General features: G+C 38.2%; 3 protein-coding genes across 6 annotated transcripts in view; all 3 read right to left on the bottom strand.

The window, feature by feature from the left end:
• Window positions 1–768: 768 nt before the first annotated feature.
• On the bottom strand, window positions 769–6901 carry LOC135678811 (ras-related protein Rab7). Its single transcript, XM_065191995.1, has 7 exons — window positions 6727–6901; window positions 6606–6632; window positions 6411–6510; window positions 1974–2120; window positions 1799–1879; window positions 1409–1554; window positions 769–1105 (listed from the first exon to the last, which is right to left on the bottom strand). The coding sequence occupies exons 1-7, from the start codon at window positions 6777–6779 to the stop codon at window positions 1036–1038; spliced, it is 624 nt and encodes a 207-aa protein (XP_065048067.1). The 5' UTR covers window positions 6780–6901; the 3' UTR covers window positions 769–1035.
• A 529-nt stretch (window positions 6902–7430) lies between these two features.
• Window positions 7431–11604, bottom strand: LOC135678810 (proline-rich receptor-like protein kinase PERK1). Its single transcript, XM_065191994.1, has 8 exons — window positions 10992–11604; window positions 10122–10664; window positions 9863–9949; window positions 9676–9746; window positions 8826–8902; window positions 8413–8560; window positions 8174–8335; window positions 7431–7890 (listed from the first exon to the last, which is right to left on the bottom strand). Exons 1-8 carry the CDS (start codon window positions 11494–11496, stop codon window positions 7600–7602), a joined length of 1884 nt encoding a protein of 627 aa, XP_065048066.1. The 5' UTR covers window positions 11497–11604; the 3' UTR covers window positions 7431–7599.
• Window positions 11605–12523: 919 nt separating this feature from the next.
• LOC135678809 (proline-rich receptor-like protein kinase PERK4) overlaps window positions 12524–15984 on the bottom strand; it is a 4445-nt gene continuing 984 nt past the window's right edge. The window contains exons 3-11 of one of the 4 annotated variants that reach the window (XM_065191990.1): window positions 15630–15984; window positions 15221–15307; window positions 15019–15089; window positions 14766–14842; window positions 14553–14673; window positions 14235–14396; window positions 13557–13649; window positions 13195–13258; window positions 12524–12776 (exon numbers count right to left, since the gene is read on the bottom strand). The exon at window positions 15630–15984 is cut by the window's right edge and continues 122 nt beyond it. In XM_065191990.1, coding sequence (XP_065048062.1) covers window positions 13220–13258; window positions 13557–13649; window positions 14235–14396; window positions 14553–14673; window positions 14766–14842; window positions 15019–15089; window positions 15221–15307; window positions 15630–15984 — 1005 coding nt within the window. In that variant the 3' untranslated portion in view covers window positions 12524–12776; window positions 13195–13219. Of the gene's footprint in view, window positions 12777–13194; window positions 13259–13556; window positions 13650–14234; window positions 14431–14552; window positions 14674–14765; window positions 14843–15018; window positions 15090–15220; window positions 15308–15629 lie in introns of those variants that run through there. The other 3 variants (XM_065191991.1, XM_065191989.1, XM_065191993.1) reach the window with 3 other exon arrangements.

Genomic DNA, 15984 nt, shown 5'->3' with positions numbered 1-15984 from the left:
TTTGTCCTTCTTATGGTTGCTATCTTTGTGAGGATGAGTTTCCTGAACAAAAGCACTTGTTCTTTTTTTGTCCTAATACATTAGAATCACAATTTGATACCAACTTTAAATTCTTTCAAAATTGATATAATGGAGAAGACAATAAATGTTCCAAAGATTACTTCATTCATTGTCCTTAAAGCACTTATTGCCTGTTGGCTTTGGCTGATTTTGTTTCTCCTTTTTTGCGGTTCTATATAAGGCTGCTGCTCTTATTTCTAGCTGTCATCAATCCTACGAGTCTGAAGTTTGGTAGGGGATAAGTAACATACTAATAAATCGGAAAAAGCTTGAGATTGGATGATTATAAATTTGATCATATTTTTTGGAATGTAAATTTGGTCATATCTTCCGTGAGAGTGATCGTATTGCCAATTGACTTGCACAGTTTGCTCAAGAGGTCAAAAGATCTCAGATTTGGACGTATCGTTGTCCTCCAGATTTATTTAATATAAAATTTCAATCCGAAGGAAGGAGGGCAGTTGATCCTCAATTTAAAGTAATAAAAGTAAATGGAATTCCATAGATCTCATAAATATGTATAAACTTCATTCATGGTAGAAAACAAAAACAAAATCCAGTTCAACTTATCATAATCCATTAGTTAACATGTTGGTTAATCATATTCTAAAACACCTTAATCTGCTAAGGACAACTGATTCATGTAGGTTAAATCTGCAGTTGCAAGCAATGAGGAAGGAAAGAAAGGTTCACATCACACTGGATGGGTGCAAAACATGGCACAAAAGCTGGTATAACACTGCAATGATGTTGCTATGGTACAAAGCAGAAATTATTACACACTGTTCCACAGTAAATTTCATCCTATAACAGATCAATTCCTTGTGAAGCCAACAAGACCAACAACCGGGAGGAAGAACACCCCAACATGAACTAGTAACAATCACCGAGGAATTATGGCACAGGTTATAGAGGTAGTAGTACTAATTTGGCAAGGTAACCAACTTGGAAGGGAACGACACAAGTAGACTCCATCTAGCATTCACAACCAGATGACTGCTGCTGTCTTGCACCGCCAGCCACATCAATCGTATCGGGAAGATATCTTCACCATAAGAAGATGACAATGAGAAATTAACACCAAGAAAGAAAGAAAACAAGTCTAAACGAAAAAGGGAGAGAGATAAACAAGAAGTTACTAGAAATTCACACAGCAAATAGCAAGCTACAAACCTTGTGAGTTGCCTATGAAATTAGTTTTTTTTTATTGAAATATTTGATTTTGGGCATAGTTGTCAAGCAGCTTAAGAACTAAAAGGGAAGTAACTTTAGGCCAGTTTGATAGCAGTCAACATGTGCCGATATATAAACACACAAACCAAACTAAAACAACACAAGAGATACTTACATATCTTCTTCTGGTTCATTCTTCAGGGCATTCCTAGCGATACATTGGAAAGCAGCTTCTACATTGAATCCTTCTTTAGCAGATGTCTCAAAATAGGGGATGTTCCCCTTTGATGCACACCATGCCTTTGCTTTCTTCTCAGAAACCTGAAAACCCAGAAAGGGATAGAAGCATAGTAAGATATACGGTACCACTTAGCAGGGTTCCACGCCACAACCCAAGCCACTCAGGTCTTATCATCTAACAGTAGTTAGCTGAACCAATCTTTTCCTTTTCACTCAACTAATTTGTCTGGGCTCAAAGGATAACAAGAATGAAACAGTGCTTCAACCATTCTGCTATTTTTGTTTAATTCCAATACATATTAGAAGGAAAATACTAGTGTCATACCACTCGGCTGTTGCCACCATCAATGTCTATCTTGTTGCCCAGTACTATAAAAGGGAAGTTCTCCGGATCTGATGGGCTAGCCTGAAAATTAGATGACAAATGCAGATATTATATAATCACATGTTCATTTATGAGTGTCACTAAAGATCAATTAAGACAATTGCACATCATTTACCTGAATAAGAAATTCCTCACGCCAATTATTTAAATTGTCAAATGATTTCATAACATTAACATCATAAACAAGGACACAACAATCAGCTCCACGGTAGAAGGCCACACCAAGACTCTGGAACCTTTCCTGCCCTGCCGTGTCCCAAATCTGAAAGAGAAGACGGTAGACAGTCAGCCTATTGAATTACACTAGGCTGAAAGAACACAATACAATTTAATAAAAATGTTAAGCAATGATTTTATCAAACAGTGTCATCAACAAATGCCTATAGCTGCACACAAAACAAAATATCCTCTTCGTTTATAGAACATCATTTGATTATATATCATATCACGTGTAATCAAATCAAATATTTGAGATTGGGATTTAAATTTTGTTTTCCTTACTTGCCATCATAATTTAGGAAATCTTAATCTACTTCCTTGTTTGTTGATATGAATTAAGGAAATAACTATTAAGTATTCCAAATATGATGATATCATATTTGTTAGTATATTAAATGGAAATAATTTATATTAAATAAATACGAAAATTAAAATTTATTTCCCTTAATAGAGACTCACCTCCTCCTATTTAAAGGGGAGGGATCTCTCTCCTTCGTTCCTCACCTAGTCGAGCCTGGCAGCGAGAAGAACGAGAAGTTACACCATGTTGACAAGAGAACGAGAAGTTACACCATGTTGACAAGAGGTAGGTTTCCCTATCTTTCTTAAAAGTTTTAGCTTTTATTTTGATTCTTTAAATGTTGAAAGTTTTATAGTTTGAAAAATATTTATCAATTCTTTAAATGTCAAATTTTTTTATATTAAAATAATCAATTAAAGTTTTCATAATATTCTTTGACCCATGATTAAGGTTTTTATTGTAGAATTAAATATGTTAAAAATGTATATATTTTATATGATATATTTTCTGTATTACAATTTATCTTTAATCTTATCTGGATTAAAATCTTGTTAGACTAGAATATGTTATCTAAAATCCCTTTTTTTGATATTCTTTGATCTGAAATTTAAAATATATTATTCTGAATGATTTAAAATGTGACTAGAATATGTTGAAATTTTATATGTTGAAAACATGATTTTTATTTGAATTTATAAAGCTATTTCCTTGTATTAAAACTTATCTCCTAGTCCCCTTTTAATGTCTTATGATTTCTAGTCAAATTGAGAATGTTATTTTTTTGTATTAAAGCTTTTCTCCTCGTCTATCTTTTAATGCATTATTATGTTTTTATTTATGTTGTTAATGCATATATGTTATGACTAGTCCATGGGCTAGGGTTGGGCCAGTTTTATGTAATGCATGCTCAATCATGTATAATGCACATGACCAATAGATGGACTGGCTCAATCTAGCCCAATATTATTGTTGAACTTGAGCCCAAATATTAATTGAACTAAACTAGACTTGATTAGTTAGTCTAGATCAATTCAGGGTGATTCCGAATTGATTGACTTATTCAAGTTAGTTTAACCTAAATTGAACTTAATCTAGTCTAAATTATACTAGTCTAGGGTGGTTCCAGACCAGTTAAATACGGATTAGAGATCAGTTCAGTTAGGCTCTAGTAAATCGAGTTCAATTGAATCGATTAAACTAGAGTTCAAGTTAATTGAGGGCCAATTTATATTATTTGATATTGATGATTTTTGAAAGAGATGTTTTAAATATGTTATTTCATCCCGAAATGGACATGACCAGTGTGAGATTATGTTATATTCCTGCCGAGAGCAGGTAGGGCGATTCCCTTCGGGGATTAGCGGGCCGTCAGACGTGGCGACTGGACGGTTCCTCCATCCGCTGTTGGGAGGAACGTGTCCCCACTTTGGCGGGTGTGGGGCACCACTCCATCCGCTGTTGGGAGTGCGATATGAGTTTGCCTCCATCCGCTGTTGGGAGAACACAAACTCATCCCGTAGGATAAAGCCTCTCCATCCGCTGTTGAGGGAGTGCTCCTTCGGGTATTTTATATACGCCAATGGGATGATTGATTGAATTTTGATCATGTATTTATTTTGATTTGACTTTTGGGGTTCCTACTCAGCATTGCTGAATTTTCTTTGTTTTTGATTTTCAGAGCAGCCTCCCTCTAGTACTAAATCGGATTCTAGTGGAGAGCGAACCTTCCTCTACCGCTAGGTAGAGCCACTTGGATGACTCTTGAAGTTCACTTTTCTATTTGTAATTTGATAAATAAATGAATTGTAATAAATGGTTATAGATGATGAATAAAGTGATGTTTATTTATTTGGCCTGTGTGAAAAAAAAAAAAAATTCCAGGATATGACATCACGTACTTGAGCTTGACAAAATACCTGATCCTGAATGGCAGAGTGCTCAAATTTCACTAGTGCCTGTTTCCCACCCTATTCTCATATTGTAAACTGGTACTCATAATTCATTAAAGATAACTGAGACAAGAAAACTAACTAGTGCCTGTTTCCCACCCTATTCTCATATTGTAAACTGGTACTCATAATTCGTTAAAGATAACTGAGACAAGTAAACTAACTAGTGCCTGTTTCCCACCCTATTCTCATATTGTAAACTGGTACTCATAATTCGTTAAAGATAACTGAGACAAGTAAACTAACTAGTGCCTGTTTCCCACCCTATTCTCATATTGTAAACTGGTACTCATAATTCGTTAAAGATAACTGAGACAAGTAAACTAACTATGGTATCCTGATAATCATAACAGCATCCTCTGAAATCCTAAGATTTGTCTGATATTAAATTTATTATTTCTTTAATGTGAGGAACACTAACGATATAACAGGTAAGTTGAGGGGATGACCAATAAACAGAAATGTGCCTGCTGATTAATGGAATTAAATGCATTCCTATAGAGTGCACTTGGTACTCCAATTTCCATAACTGGTAGCAGATGGTCACTCATAAATCATGAAAGGACTTTAAGGGAATAGTGCAAGGACACAAACGCAACCGCTTTTCCCACCAGTTGAGATGAATTACATGAACTATTTCCCACCATAAATAGAACAAATAACTAATAAAAAACAATGAAATAATGAATCAAAACTGATTCAAAGCCATCACTAACCAATGAACTGCCATCAGCAATTAGTCAAGAATAACTTTCAGAAACTAAATAATTGACTTTCACTTTCTTGTATGGCCATGTCACCAATGAAAAAACATCCTTTGATGACTAATGTCAATTACATGTAGATTTCTTTAAAAGCTTACTCTTCTTATGCACATCAACTAAATACCGACCTCTCTTAAATCTACTTTAAGAATTCATTCAAGACATAATAAACTCTAGACCATTAAACAAAGTAGACCCAGGCTAGTCCTACCAGCCACTGATGTACATATAATCAATGCATCCCAGCGGATACATCTCAACATCTTCATCACCATTTAAATACAATCAATATTGTTTGAACATTCTTGAATGTATGAATCTTGCAGTCAATGCCATAACATAGGCAACACGGAGAGCATCAATATTTTGTCAATATGATACAGCATGTACCAGCCGAAACAAACCAATATACAGCCTGAGCATAGTAAAGTGTAGCTGGAATTGGCACACTGAAGTAAACTATAAAAGACAAAAGAAAACACATGTTTACCCACTCGACATGAACTGGAAGCTAGATTCTCAGAATATACATATATTTCATGAAGCTTCATAAACTAAGCCTCACTGAGATGAGGTCCTTTCATGCTTCATCAATTGAAAATTCTTATTTACCAAGATCACAAAGCAAGATAATCAGGCTTATTTTTATCAAGATGAAGCTGGTCTGAAATCATAATGGAACATTATTTTCGTAATTATATACGCACTTTTGTAAGTTTAGGTAGTATTTAGAGGATCTAATGCTCTTTACACTAATTTAATTGTTCCAAGACACACAAAAATACATTTTTCGAAATAAACTTGTTGCTTTCGGGCCTTAGCGCACAACATGTGATTCCAGTATGATATATAGTAAAAATCTCAAAGAGGGTAACACCATCATTAAGGTTTTGCAAGTATAAGGATTAGGGAGGGTCAACCTACACATTATTACCCCCACAAGTGAAAAGATTATTTTCGTGATTTGAAGCTTAGTTGCCCAAGTCATAAAGAAGCCACATTACCATGACATTAAAGCTCATCCTTTCGGATAAAGTACAAAACAAAAACAAAAACAGTATCCCCAAAGACGAGAGAAAATGTTTAAACTTGGAGTCTACCACCTGTAGTGGGAAATTAAGCCTTGAAAAACGTTCTTTTAGTTTCAACAGGAGGGCTAACTTCTGCAAACGTTAATTATTTTTCAAAATACCAACCATGATTGAAAACTGGAATCTAGGTCGGACAAAAACCAGAACATCAAAGAAAAGGAATCCTATAATTCTGTTAAGTGTTGTGCTAGGGAACTGATCCAAACAGGAGGATATAAGTGTAATAACCTGTAATGTGAACAATCTGTCATCCATCTGGACTTCTTTGGTCAAGAAATCAGCTCCAATCGTCGCCTTATACTGGTTGCTGAACTTCTTGTTCACATACCTACCCAATACAATTCAGCCCCAAATCGCCCACAACAACAAATCAATCATAACCGAAAAAAAAAAATAACAAAAGCTGAAGGGCCAGTAGCGTACTGATTCATCAGAGATGTCTTCCCAACCCTATCAACAAACGCAATTACAACTGAGCAAAGATCCAAAAACACAGGCAAAAGGAACTCTTTTTCTTTACTCGGAAACGGGATAGAAATCTCACCCGCTGTCCCCGAGGATGATGACTTTGAGAAGCATTCGCCTTCGAGACGCCATGGATTCGAGCCCCGAAGCGATCCCGACACGAATCGAACTCCTCGAGGCCTGGCGATCTACGATTTGGTGTTTTCGCACCACGAGGTCGTGCCCTAGAATTTTCTGCCCGGCCTCAGGAGACGGGACATCTAATATATCACAAAGGAGAACTTAAGTAACGACATCGGTTACGACAGACGGACGTCGCGCGCTGGTGGATGGGTGTGACGTACGTGAAGTAAGTTGTGCCGTCAGTCGCAACGCGAACAACTCTTCTCGTTGTAGCCAAGAGATAGAAGGGGATTAAAATAGAGATTGCAGACGGATCGTTGAAAGCTGGATGGGGATATCCGATGATTATAATATTGGTGATGATAACGTTAATGATGTGAGGTTGACGATGATGGCTAATTATGACTCGGGCATTCAAACTTCACGCCCGACCCGAATAACTTCACTTTGTTATTCGGATCCATTTCAAATTCGATAAAACAATACTGTAATTTATGCTTATATCAATGAATTCAGCATATCAGATGGAGCTTACAAATCGATATGTTATTGATATTTATTTTTATTATTATTTAAAGCAATTATATGGCCCGATATATCGAGATACAATATAAGTCATTCATGATTATTCATTTGATCTAACTGGTTATTTGCCGTAAAATGAATCGGTTACTTCATCATTATTCGATCAAAACTTACAAACATATACCGAAAAGAATCTGTAAAAAAAAATTCAGAAACTATAGTTAAATGACGAACATCATATCATCCATCTCTTTTGCTTTGCTTTACATTAGAATCAAGGTTCCTCACAAGCTGCTACCATAAGTCATAACCATGGTGGTCTTTCTTTCTTCCCCATCTCCGTTTCCTGTGTGTGTTGATCTTCACCACTCGATGCTGACGGATTCTGAGCATACTGGCTGGTCGGTGCATTGTACTCGCTGCTGGCGTATTCCTGTGCCGTCAATGCCATTTTTCTGAACTTCTTCATAACCTCGTTATACCGCCCAGAATCAGAGCCTGAGCTGCCATACGAACTGTACAACCTGCTGTGACCTGGTCTGTTGCCCTCGTTCAAATCTTCGAGAGACACATCTCCTTCTAAGGCACGGACGATCTGCTCAGTTTCGATCATTAGTTTAGTGTCAGCTGGATGTAGAGATAGTGATCAACATTCATAGTACAATGAAGGCTGATATGAGTTCAATATTTGGATTTAAAGAAAGCAAACAAGATATAGATGCAAGCTACCAAAAAAGGCATTTCATTTACCAGTGTCCCAAGTTTGGTAGGAAATAATCACTTCAAAATCATGAAACCAACGATACAACAGAAAAAACATTTTGAGGAAATGACAATAATTATTTAACGGCTAAAGAAGAAAGACAGAGAGACAGTACCTGGCCCATCCTTGGCCGTCGCCGTGCTAAGTGACGCAAACATGCAGCTGCACAGGCAATCATGTGAGCCATCTCATTAGGGTTAAAATTCTCTCCCAACTTTGGATCAACAAGGGCATCGTAGTTGCCATCCTCAACAGCTCGTGTAAGCAACGGCCTTGCCTGAAGTTACAAGAAAATTTAAGAGTCAAGTGTGAAAGGTAAGCAGAAGAAGAAAATGGTTGATACAAAATACTAACCCAGTCAACTAAGCTATCATCCATGAAAGATTGGGATGAATCAACAGGTCGCCGTCCGGTGATTAGCTCCAGAAGCATGACACCAAATGAAAAGACATCTGATCTGTCAGTGAGTTTGCCCGAAGATGCATATTCAGGTGCCAGGTAACTGCAAAAAAAAAAATCAGAGGCTACAGGTTAAACTAAAGGGACAAAGAAATCAAGAGCATGAAAACCTCACTCGATACCAGGAATTCAAAAAACTACAATTTTGGAATATAATCAAAGGAACATCCTTAATCATAGTGCAAACACTAACACATGAACTGAAGACCCAAACCATCACAAAGTAAGTTCCTAGAAGGACAATCCATTGAGTCTACTCAACAAACTAGTTCAGGCCAAGGCAAAATGTAACAAGAACTGAAGCTTACCCAAATGTTCCCATAACTCTTGTTGAAACATGGGTTTTATTATCAGAAGCAAACTTTGCAAGCCCAAAATCTGCGACCTGCAAAATCAGAACATACATTTGAATCAATCAAATACAGTTATAAATAAATTAGCAAGCAGTTAACAGAAAACTACCATGCAAAATAAATGCTGGTTGATTAGGATGGATTCAACCAAAAGCATGATTGACATCTAAAGGCTGGCAAAAGAGGGTAAAAACAGCCAGCTATTTCTTCTTTTTACTCAAATAGATTCTCACCTAATGGCATGAAGAAATGTTCGGGAGATTTCTTATTATATTAAGGCATCATTTGCTGAAGGAAACAATAAATAAAACATCAAGCTGAAATTTCAAAAAAGGGTACGACTCACATGGAACAAAAAAAGTAAAAAACTATTAGTGGACATTGCCTTGACTTAAGAGTCAAAGGATGTGAAAATATTAGCACAGTCACAATGCTCCTAAAATTCATTAGATGAAGTCTTTGTCTGATGATACCGTGCGAGTCAGTTGCACAAAGAGAGATGTCATCCCTCTTTGATTACCTGGAGTCTTAGTTGTTTCATTTTAATACAATGCATATTACATGGATTGCCAGCTTGACTGTCATTATTTTCGTCAACTTGACTATTTCATCCGAACAAAGGCCAATCAATTCTGATCAAGCTCAGATCACATGTCTGCACCATTTGGATTTTTAGTCTTAGTCTGGCCAGACAAACACCAAATTACAAACTGATGCAATAAACCAGGTTTCAAGTGATTAAGCACACAAGATTGGATGAGTGTTTTATGTAAATTGTGATCAACTACAAGAGATGTTTGCTTACCTTTGGCACAAACTTATAATCAAGAAGGATGTTGGCTGACTTAATGTCACGGTGAATAATTTTAGGGTGGCCTGCAAATGAAAATACTCCTTATTAGGACCAAAACCAATCAACTTCAGTTATGGGAATCAACATGATAAAAAAACATTTAAAAATGACAAGGTATAAAATACAAGAAACAACTCACAGTCCTCATGAAGATATGCTAGACCCTTTGCAGAACCTAATGCAATTTTCAATCGTGTTGGCCATTCCATAGTTGGTCTACCTCTCCCTAAGAAATAAACTATATCAGACAAAAGGACATAGGCAACAGAATAGGACCCAAAAAAAAAAACTTGAACCAAGAATTAGAACACAAGTTAAAAGAAAGCTAAGTGCCAGAAAATGAATATGGAATTAGGCAATATAAACTTGCAGCTTAGAACAATGACATAAAGGCTTACCATGCAAATGGAACTCCAATGTATTATTAGGCACATATTCATAAACAAGCAGCCTCTTGCCTCCAGAAATACAGTATCCAACCAACGAAACGAGATGCTTGTGATGAACACGAGTAATAATCTCGACCTCTGCATGGAATTCACGCTCACCCTGTCCGCTACCTGTTTTCAATTGCTTGACCGCGACTTCATTGCCATTTGGAAGTACTCCTCTATGAACATAACCGAAACCACCCTGTCCGAGAAGATTAGCATCAGAGAACCCATCTGTTGCCAGAGCCAGTTCTTCATAAGTGAAGGTGCCTTTTGAGAGGCCAAGGGCAACGCCGGGAGGTGGTGGGGGCAGTGGAGCCTCAGACCCAGAGTAATTGGACCCAGAACCACCGCTGCTACTTATCATAGGTGGAGGAGGTGGAGGGGGCAAATGGCCTGGAGAGTGCGGAGGGCGCGAAGCGAATGGTGGAGGAGGTCCTGGGGGTAGTTTGACAGCATGATCTGCTGGAAGCGGAGCATTATGTTGCCAATACTCGCCGTACCGCTCATCTGAAAACACCCCCACATTCAGCTGATTAGAGATCTTTTGTCGAAAATTCCAATTAAAAGGATAAACAGCCTCACATTAAAATCAATGCCTAAAAGAAATAGTAAGGGACGCAACCATAACAATTTTGTTTAGAGTCTCAACGGAAACGAAAGATGCAGCAAGCCAACACTCGTACAATGCATATCTTGGTTGCAAAACTAGACAAGAATCGAAGTGTTCAAGACTCCTTTTTGTTAGGGTTGACAGATCTAAGTTTCAGAAAGGCGAAAACAAGAAAAAAAAAACCTTTTTTTCCTCTTAGTTACCAAATAATAAATAGATCTAACCTTTTCTTCCCGGTGGAGGCGGTGAGGGAGCTCCGTAGTAATGTGGCAGCGGCGGCGGCGGCTGGCGCTTCTTTTTCCAACAACAGACGCACATAAAGCTGAGCAGCAGGAGGATCGCCACCCCGCCCACGGCTACCCCAACGACAAGCGGAGTCGAGATAGAGCTCGACGACGACGATGGGGGCCGCGGCGGAGACCGGGTAGACTGAGTCTTGGGTGGCGGAGGATAAGGCGGGGAGGGCGACGATCGCCCTGAGTGAGGCGGCGGGGGCGAGGCGGATGGGATCGCCGGTGGGGGAGGAGGGGAGCCGGAAGCACTGGAGGGAGGCGGCGAGGCCGAAGGAGGGGATGGAGAGGGAGGAGGCGAGGAGGGCGGGGTGGCGAGTGGCGGTGGGGAGGTCGGAGGCGGCGCGGCGGAAGCGGACGGAGAAGGCGCGGAGGGGGTGGCCGACGGAGGGGAACCTGGCGGGGTTGAAGGGGAGGAGGTCGGCGGCGAGGTCGACATGGCCGGCAAGTACCGTGGTTGGTTTCTACTTCGTCTCCTCCTCCTCCATTAAGAAAGGAGTGAAAGAGAAGGTGGCATTGTAGGTAATTTTTGCACATCACGCCGCTGCCGGCCCGCTTTCCTTCTGGGGAACGCCGAGGGAGGAGCGGCATAGGCAAAAACCTCCGTTGGGGCCCGCTCCTGAGGGGCCACGACACCCATGCAACCTTCACAGCTGATTCAGTCAACACGGAGCGGTGAAGAAGTACAAAATTTCTTTTGGGGTCCACTCGTGAGAGGACACGTCACCCGTGAAACCCCTCTGAGCTGATTCAGTCAACACGGAGCGGCGAGGAGAGAGTCTCCGCGGCCGACGCGGTCCGCAGCATTCCCTTAATCTCTTCATTAATGCCGGAGATTGCGAAGCAGGCGGACCTTAAACACGCTAATATCTCACTCACTCTGTGCTGTTCCTTTGCCTTCTAAATCCAAGATTTCTTACATTGTCAATCCACCTTAAATATTATTTTGATGTGGTCATTATATTCATTCATTTACAATCTTGTTCAAAGGAATTGTCACAGTAGTCTACAAGAAAGAAGATAGACGGAGATGGCAGCAATGGAAGAGTTTTCTTTGTCTCTGAAGCAAAGAGGTGAGAAACAGCTACGCAACACCAGAACAGATGTTGAGTTACCAACTAAGGACAACTCTGAAGAAACAGAGAAGAAAACTGCCACTAATGCTCCTCTGTTCACCAGTTCATATTTTGAATTGGTATGGACAAGCATCATTTGACTTGAAGAAGCTTTCACATCATTTTTTGTGGATACTTTTAATCATCACCTTCTCATAAGTGTCAAGAACAAAGCCACCTATAATTTCATTTTCGACAAAATGCCAGTGTGCCGGGACACAGTATTCCAGAATTCAATGGCATAACAGTGAAACATGAAATATGATCAATATATTCCATCCCAACATTGCAAATTGAATCTTCAATAAGCATACTTCATTTCAAAAAAAAGATAATTTTCGATAGGAGAAAGTCGATACATGCAGTATCTTTATGACAATTTTCATTTTTTCGACGATCATAGAAGAGCAGCCTTACTGTAATTCCAGGATTCGCCGCTATCAACGTGGATATTTCTGCTACTCAAAATGTTTTGGTTGGCAATATATTCAATTTAAAGTTCAATATATTGTCATAGACTTTTTTGCATCATCTGTTCTTGGTTTACGATTTAAGCAGCTACTCAGTTGGGGTTTTGAGAGTCTTCTATAGATGATTTCAGAATCTGCAAGTTATGAGGAAAAGGCAACACATCAAAGATTCTTACAATTAAAAAAAAGATAATAGTACAACTAGTTTTATAAAGCACAAATATATCATTTGTTAATGAAGCTTATGCACACTAGCAATTTGATTTGTCCGTGATCTATGGTTGGCTCCTGAAACAAAACCTGGCTATCAAGTTTAGGGTAACATATCTTGTTCTTTACTTTCACTTTATGACAATTTCCATTTTTAAGATGATGTTAGAGGAGAAATCTTACTGTAACACAAGATTTGCTGCCATCAACATGGATACTGTTGCTACTCAAAATCTTTTGGTTGGGAATATATTCAGTTTAAAATTCATACTAAAAATTCAATTGAGGAACATAAAAACCCCAAAATATTGTCATAAAGACCTCTTCACAGCAGCATCTGACCTTGGTTTACAATTTAAACAGCTACTCAATTGCGGTTGGAGTCTTCTATGGATGATTTCAGAATCTGCAAGTTAACAATGAAAGTCAACATTTCAAAGATTCTTACAATGAAAAAAGATATTATTACAAACTTTTTTTTTCTGAAGCACAAATATATCATTTGTTAATGAATCTTATACACACAATGGAAGTTTCATATTAAACATTAGGTGATAGCAATTTGATTTTTCCTTAATCTATGGTTGGCTCCTGAAACAAAACCTGGCTATCAAGCTTAGGATAGCTCATCTTCTGCTTACTTTCTGTGTCATGCATATCTGATCCTGTAATAGCTACTATGGATGGATAGAAAGAATGCTTACTTCATGATACAAAATATTTGCCGATAACATTGAAGGTTGAACTTGAATGGTATACTCTCCAAGCGAAATAAGTCCTTCCAAGGCCCGGACAATCTGTTCAAAATTTATATATATATATATATATATATATATATATATATATATATATATATATATATATATATATATATATATATATATATAGAGAGAGAGAGAGAGAGAGAGAGAGAGAGAGAGATGATTGCGATGGTAAAAAATACATGAGTGAAGGCATGACTAATCAATTATGAACATTTAGTGAAAAAGGATGAAACCAAAGCATGCACAATGTCTCCTAATGGAGGAAGATCAACTTGCTTAAATCTAAGTTCACCCACATTATGTTCAGAGAAAAATAAAAAAAGTTCAAATTCTGAAATAAAGAAACATTGGTTCATGATTGGAATCATCACAACTTTGCTCTAAAAATATTCTTTTAAACCTTGTCAAACTTCTACTTTCTTTATGATAATGGATCGAATGATGTGTAAATTTCAGTAGCTAAATTCGGACATGGAAGAGCAAAACTTATTCAGATGTCAGTGATTTGGGAGATCAGAAGTACCAAATAAAGAAGATGAGTAAGAAGAAGAAAATTAACAGTACATGCTCTATCATTACGAACAATGGAATATGGTGAGTCAAGCTTAAGCAAATTACTTGACTCATGCTTGGCCGAAGAGATGCTGAGTGGCACAAACAGGCATAGGCACAAGCAACCATTCTCCCAAGCTCAATAGGATTGTAGTAGCTCTCCAAAAATGGATCCACAAGGACATCATATTTGCCATCTTCCAGTGCTTGCTTCAATAATGGTCTTGCCTGTAACAACATATCAAATGCCATCCTCATTTGCCTGAAAAAAGCATTATGATGTATGCGATGAAAACAAAACAAAGATCTGGAGGCTGATTAATGAAGGAAAAGATTGTTTTTTTGTCAGAGCTGAGCAGAAAACAAATCTGATAATTGACTGACCCAATCAGCCAGATGTACAGGCCTTCGCCCAGTGATGAGCTCCAAGAGCAACACTCCATAAGAGAAAACATCAGATTTATCTGTGAGTTTTCCACTAGAAACATATTCTGGAGACAGGTATCTGTCATGACATGAGGAGATTGTTTGAGAGTGGAAGATGTTGGTTTAATTCTATGAAGAGATAGAAGTGAATTGTATGATAATAACATTTACCCATGAGTGCCCTTCACAACAGTAGAAATATGTGTCTTCTCATCTGAAAAATGCTTTGCAATCCCAAAATCTGCAATCTGCACAACACCAATATCTTGTCAGAACTTATTTACTCTCTTCAATCAGTTGCAGACTCAGTAGAAATATTCTACATGTCCCAAAAGTTGCTTTTTCCTTCTTGATATTGTGGCAAACTAATTCATCTGAGGGCAGAAAACAACTGGAACGAATCATATAGTGTTGGTTGATCTACCTTTGCTCTAAAAGAGTGATCCAGAAGAATATTGGCTGCCTTAATGTCACGGTGAATGACCCGTGGTTGGCCTGCAAAATTATTACAGCTGAAAGGTGTTAGCTATTATACAAGCATCATGGCCGATGACAAATGCAAATTGAAGTAAATTAGGAAGATATTTCAAATTTCGAAAGCGTAAGGAAACAAATGCAAAGCTTACAGTCTTCATGCAAATATGCCAGGCCTTTTGCAGAGTCCAAGGCAATTCTAAATCTGTCCTTCCAAGCCAAGGTAGGTTGCTCTCTGTCTATAAAATGTCAAAGCTGATTAGATTGAAACCTCCCAATCTTCCGTTACGACATGTACATTAAAACAGAGGAAAGTAAAGGCAGTTTGCTTCTAGAATTGGTGTAGTATAAGGAATTTGTAGAACAAAGGCATCATATAAGATTCAGCAGAATCTAATTATATGCCATACATATAATTCAAACAATCAGTTCAATCTATGCTTGTTGATTGCATGCATGCATTGCTTATCTTATCAACTTTCTGGATGCGTATTCATACTACAATAACATAGAAGAATTGCCAGTGATCGTGAATGTTGTGTAGGGTAAGTGAGCATGTACCATGTAGATGGAACTTCAAGGTCTTGTTGGGGACATATTCACAAACCAGTAGCCAATTGCCTTCAGAAATGCAGCATCCAATCAGTGAAACAAGATGCCTGTGGTGCACAAGACTCAGTATGTCAGCCTCTTTCATGAATTCAACATCGGTCTGCTTGCTAGTAGTATCTTTCAATCGCTTGATTGCTGCTTCTGTGCCATTAGAAAGGGTCCCTTTGTACACATGAGAAAAACCACCTTCTCCCAGCAGATTAACTGCGGAGAAGTTGTTCGTCGCAATCACCAACTCTTGATACGTGAAGCTTCTCTTGGTTAAGCCAGCCGAAACAGTAAGTGATTTGGGTGACGACGAATT

The sequence above is a fragment of the Musa acuminata genome, chromosome BXJ1-7 (genome assembly GCF_036884655.1).
Source record: "Musa acuminata AAA Group cultivar baxijiao chromosome BXJ1-7, Cavendish_Baxijiao_AAA, whole genome shotgun sequence".
Lineage (NCBI taxonomy): Eukaryota > Viridiplantae > Streptophyta > Magnoliopsida > Zingiberales > Musaceae > Musa > Musa acuminata.
The sequence above is the reverse complement of the archived record's forward strand: the minus strand, read 5'-3'. Positions and strand labels throughout refer to the sequence as shown.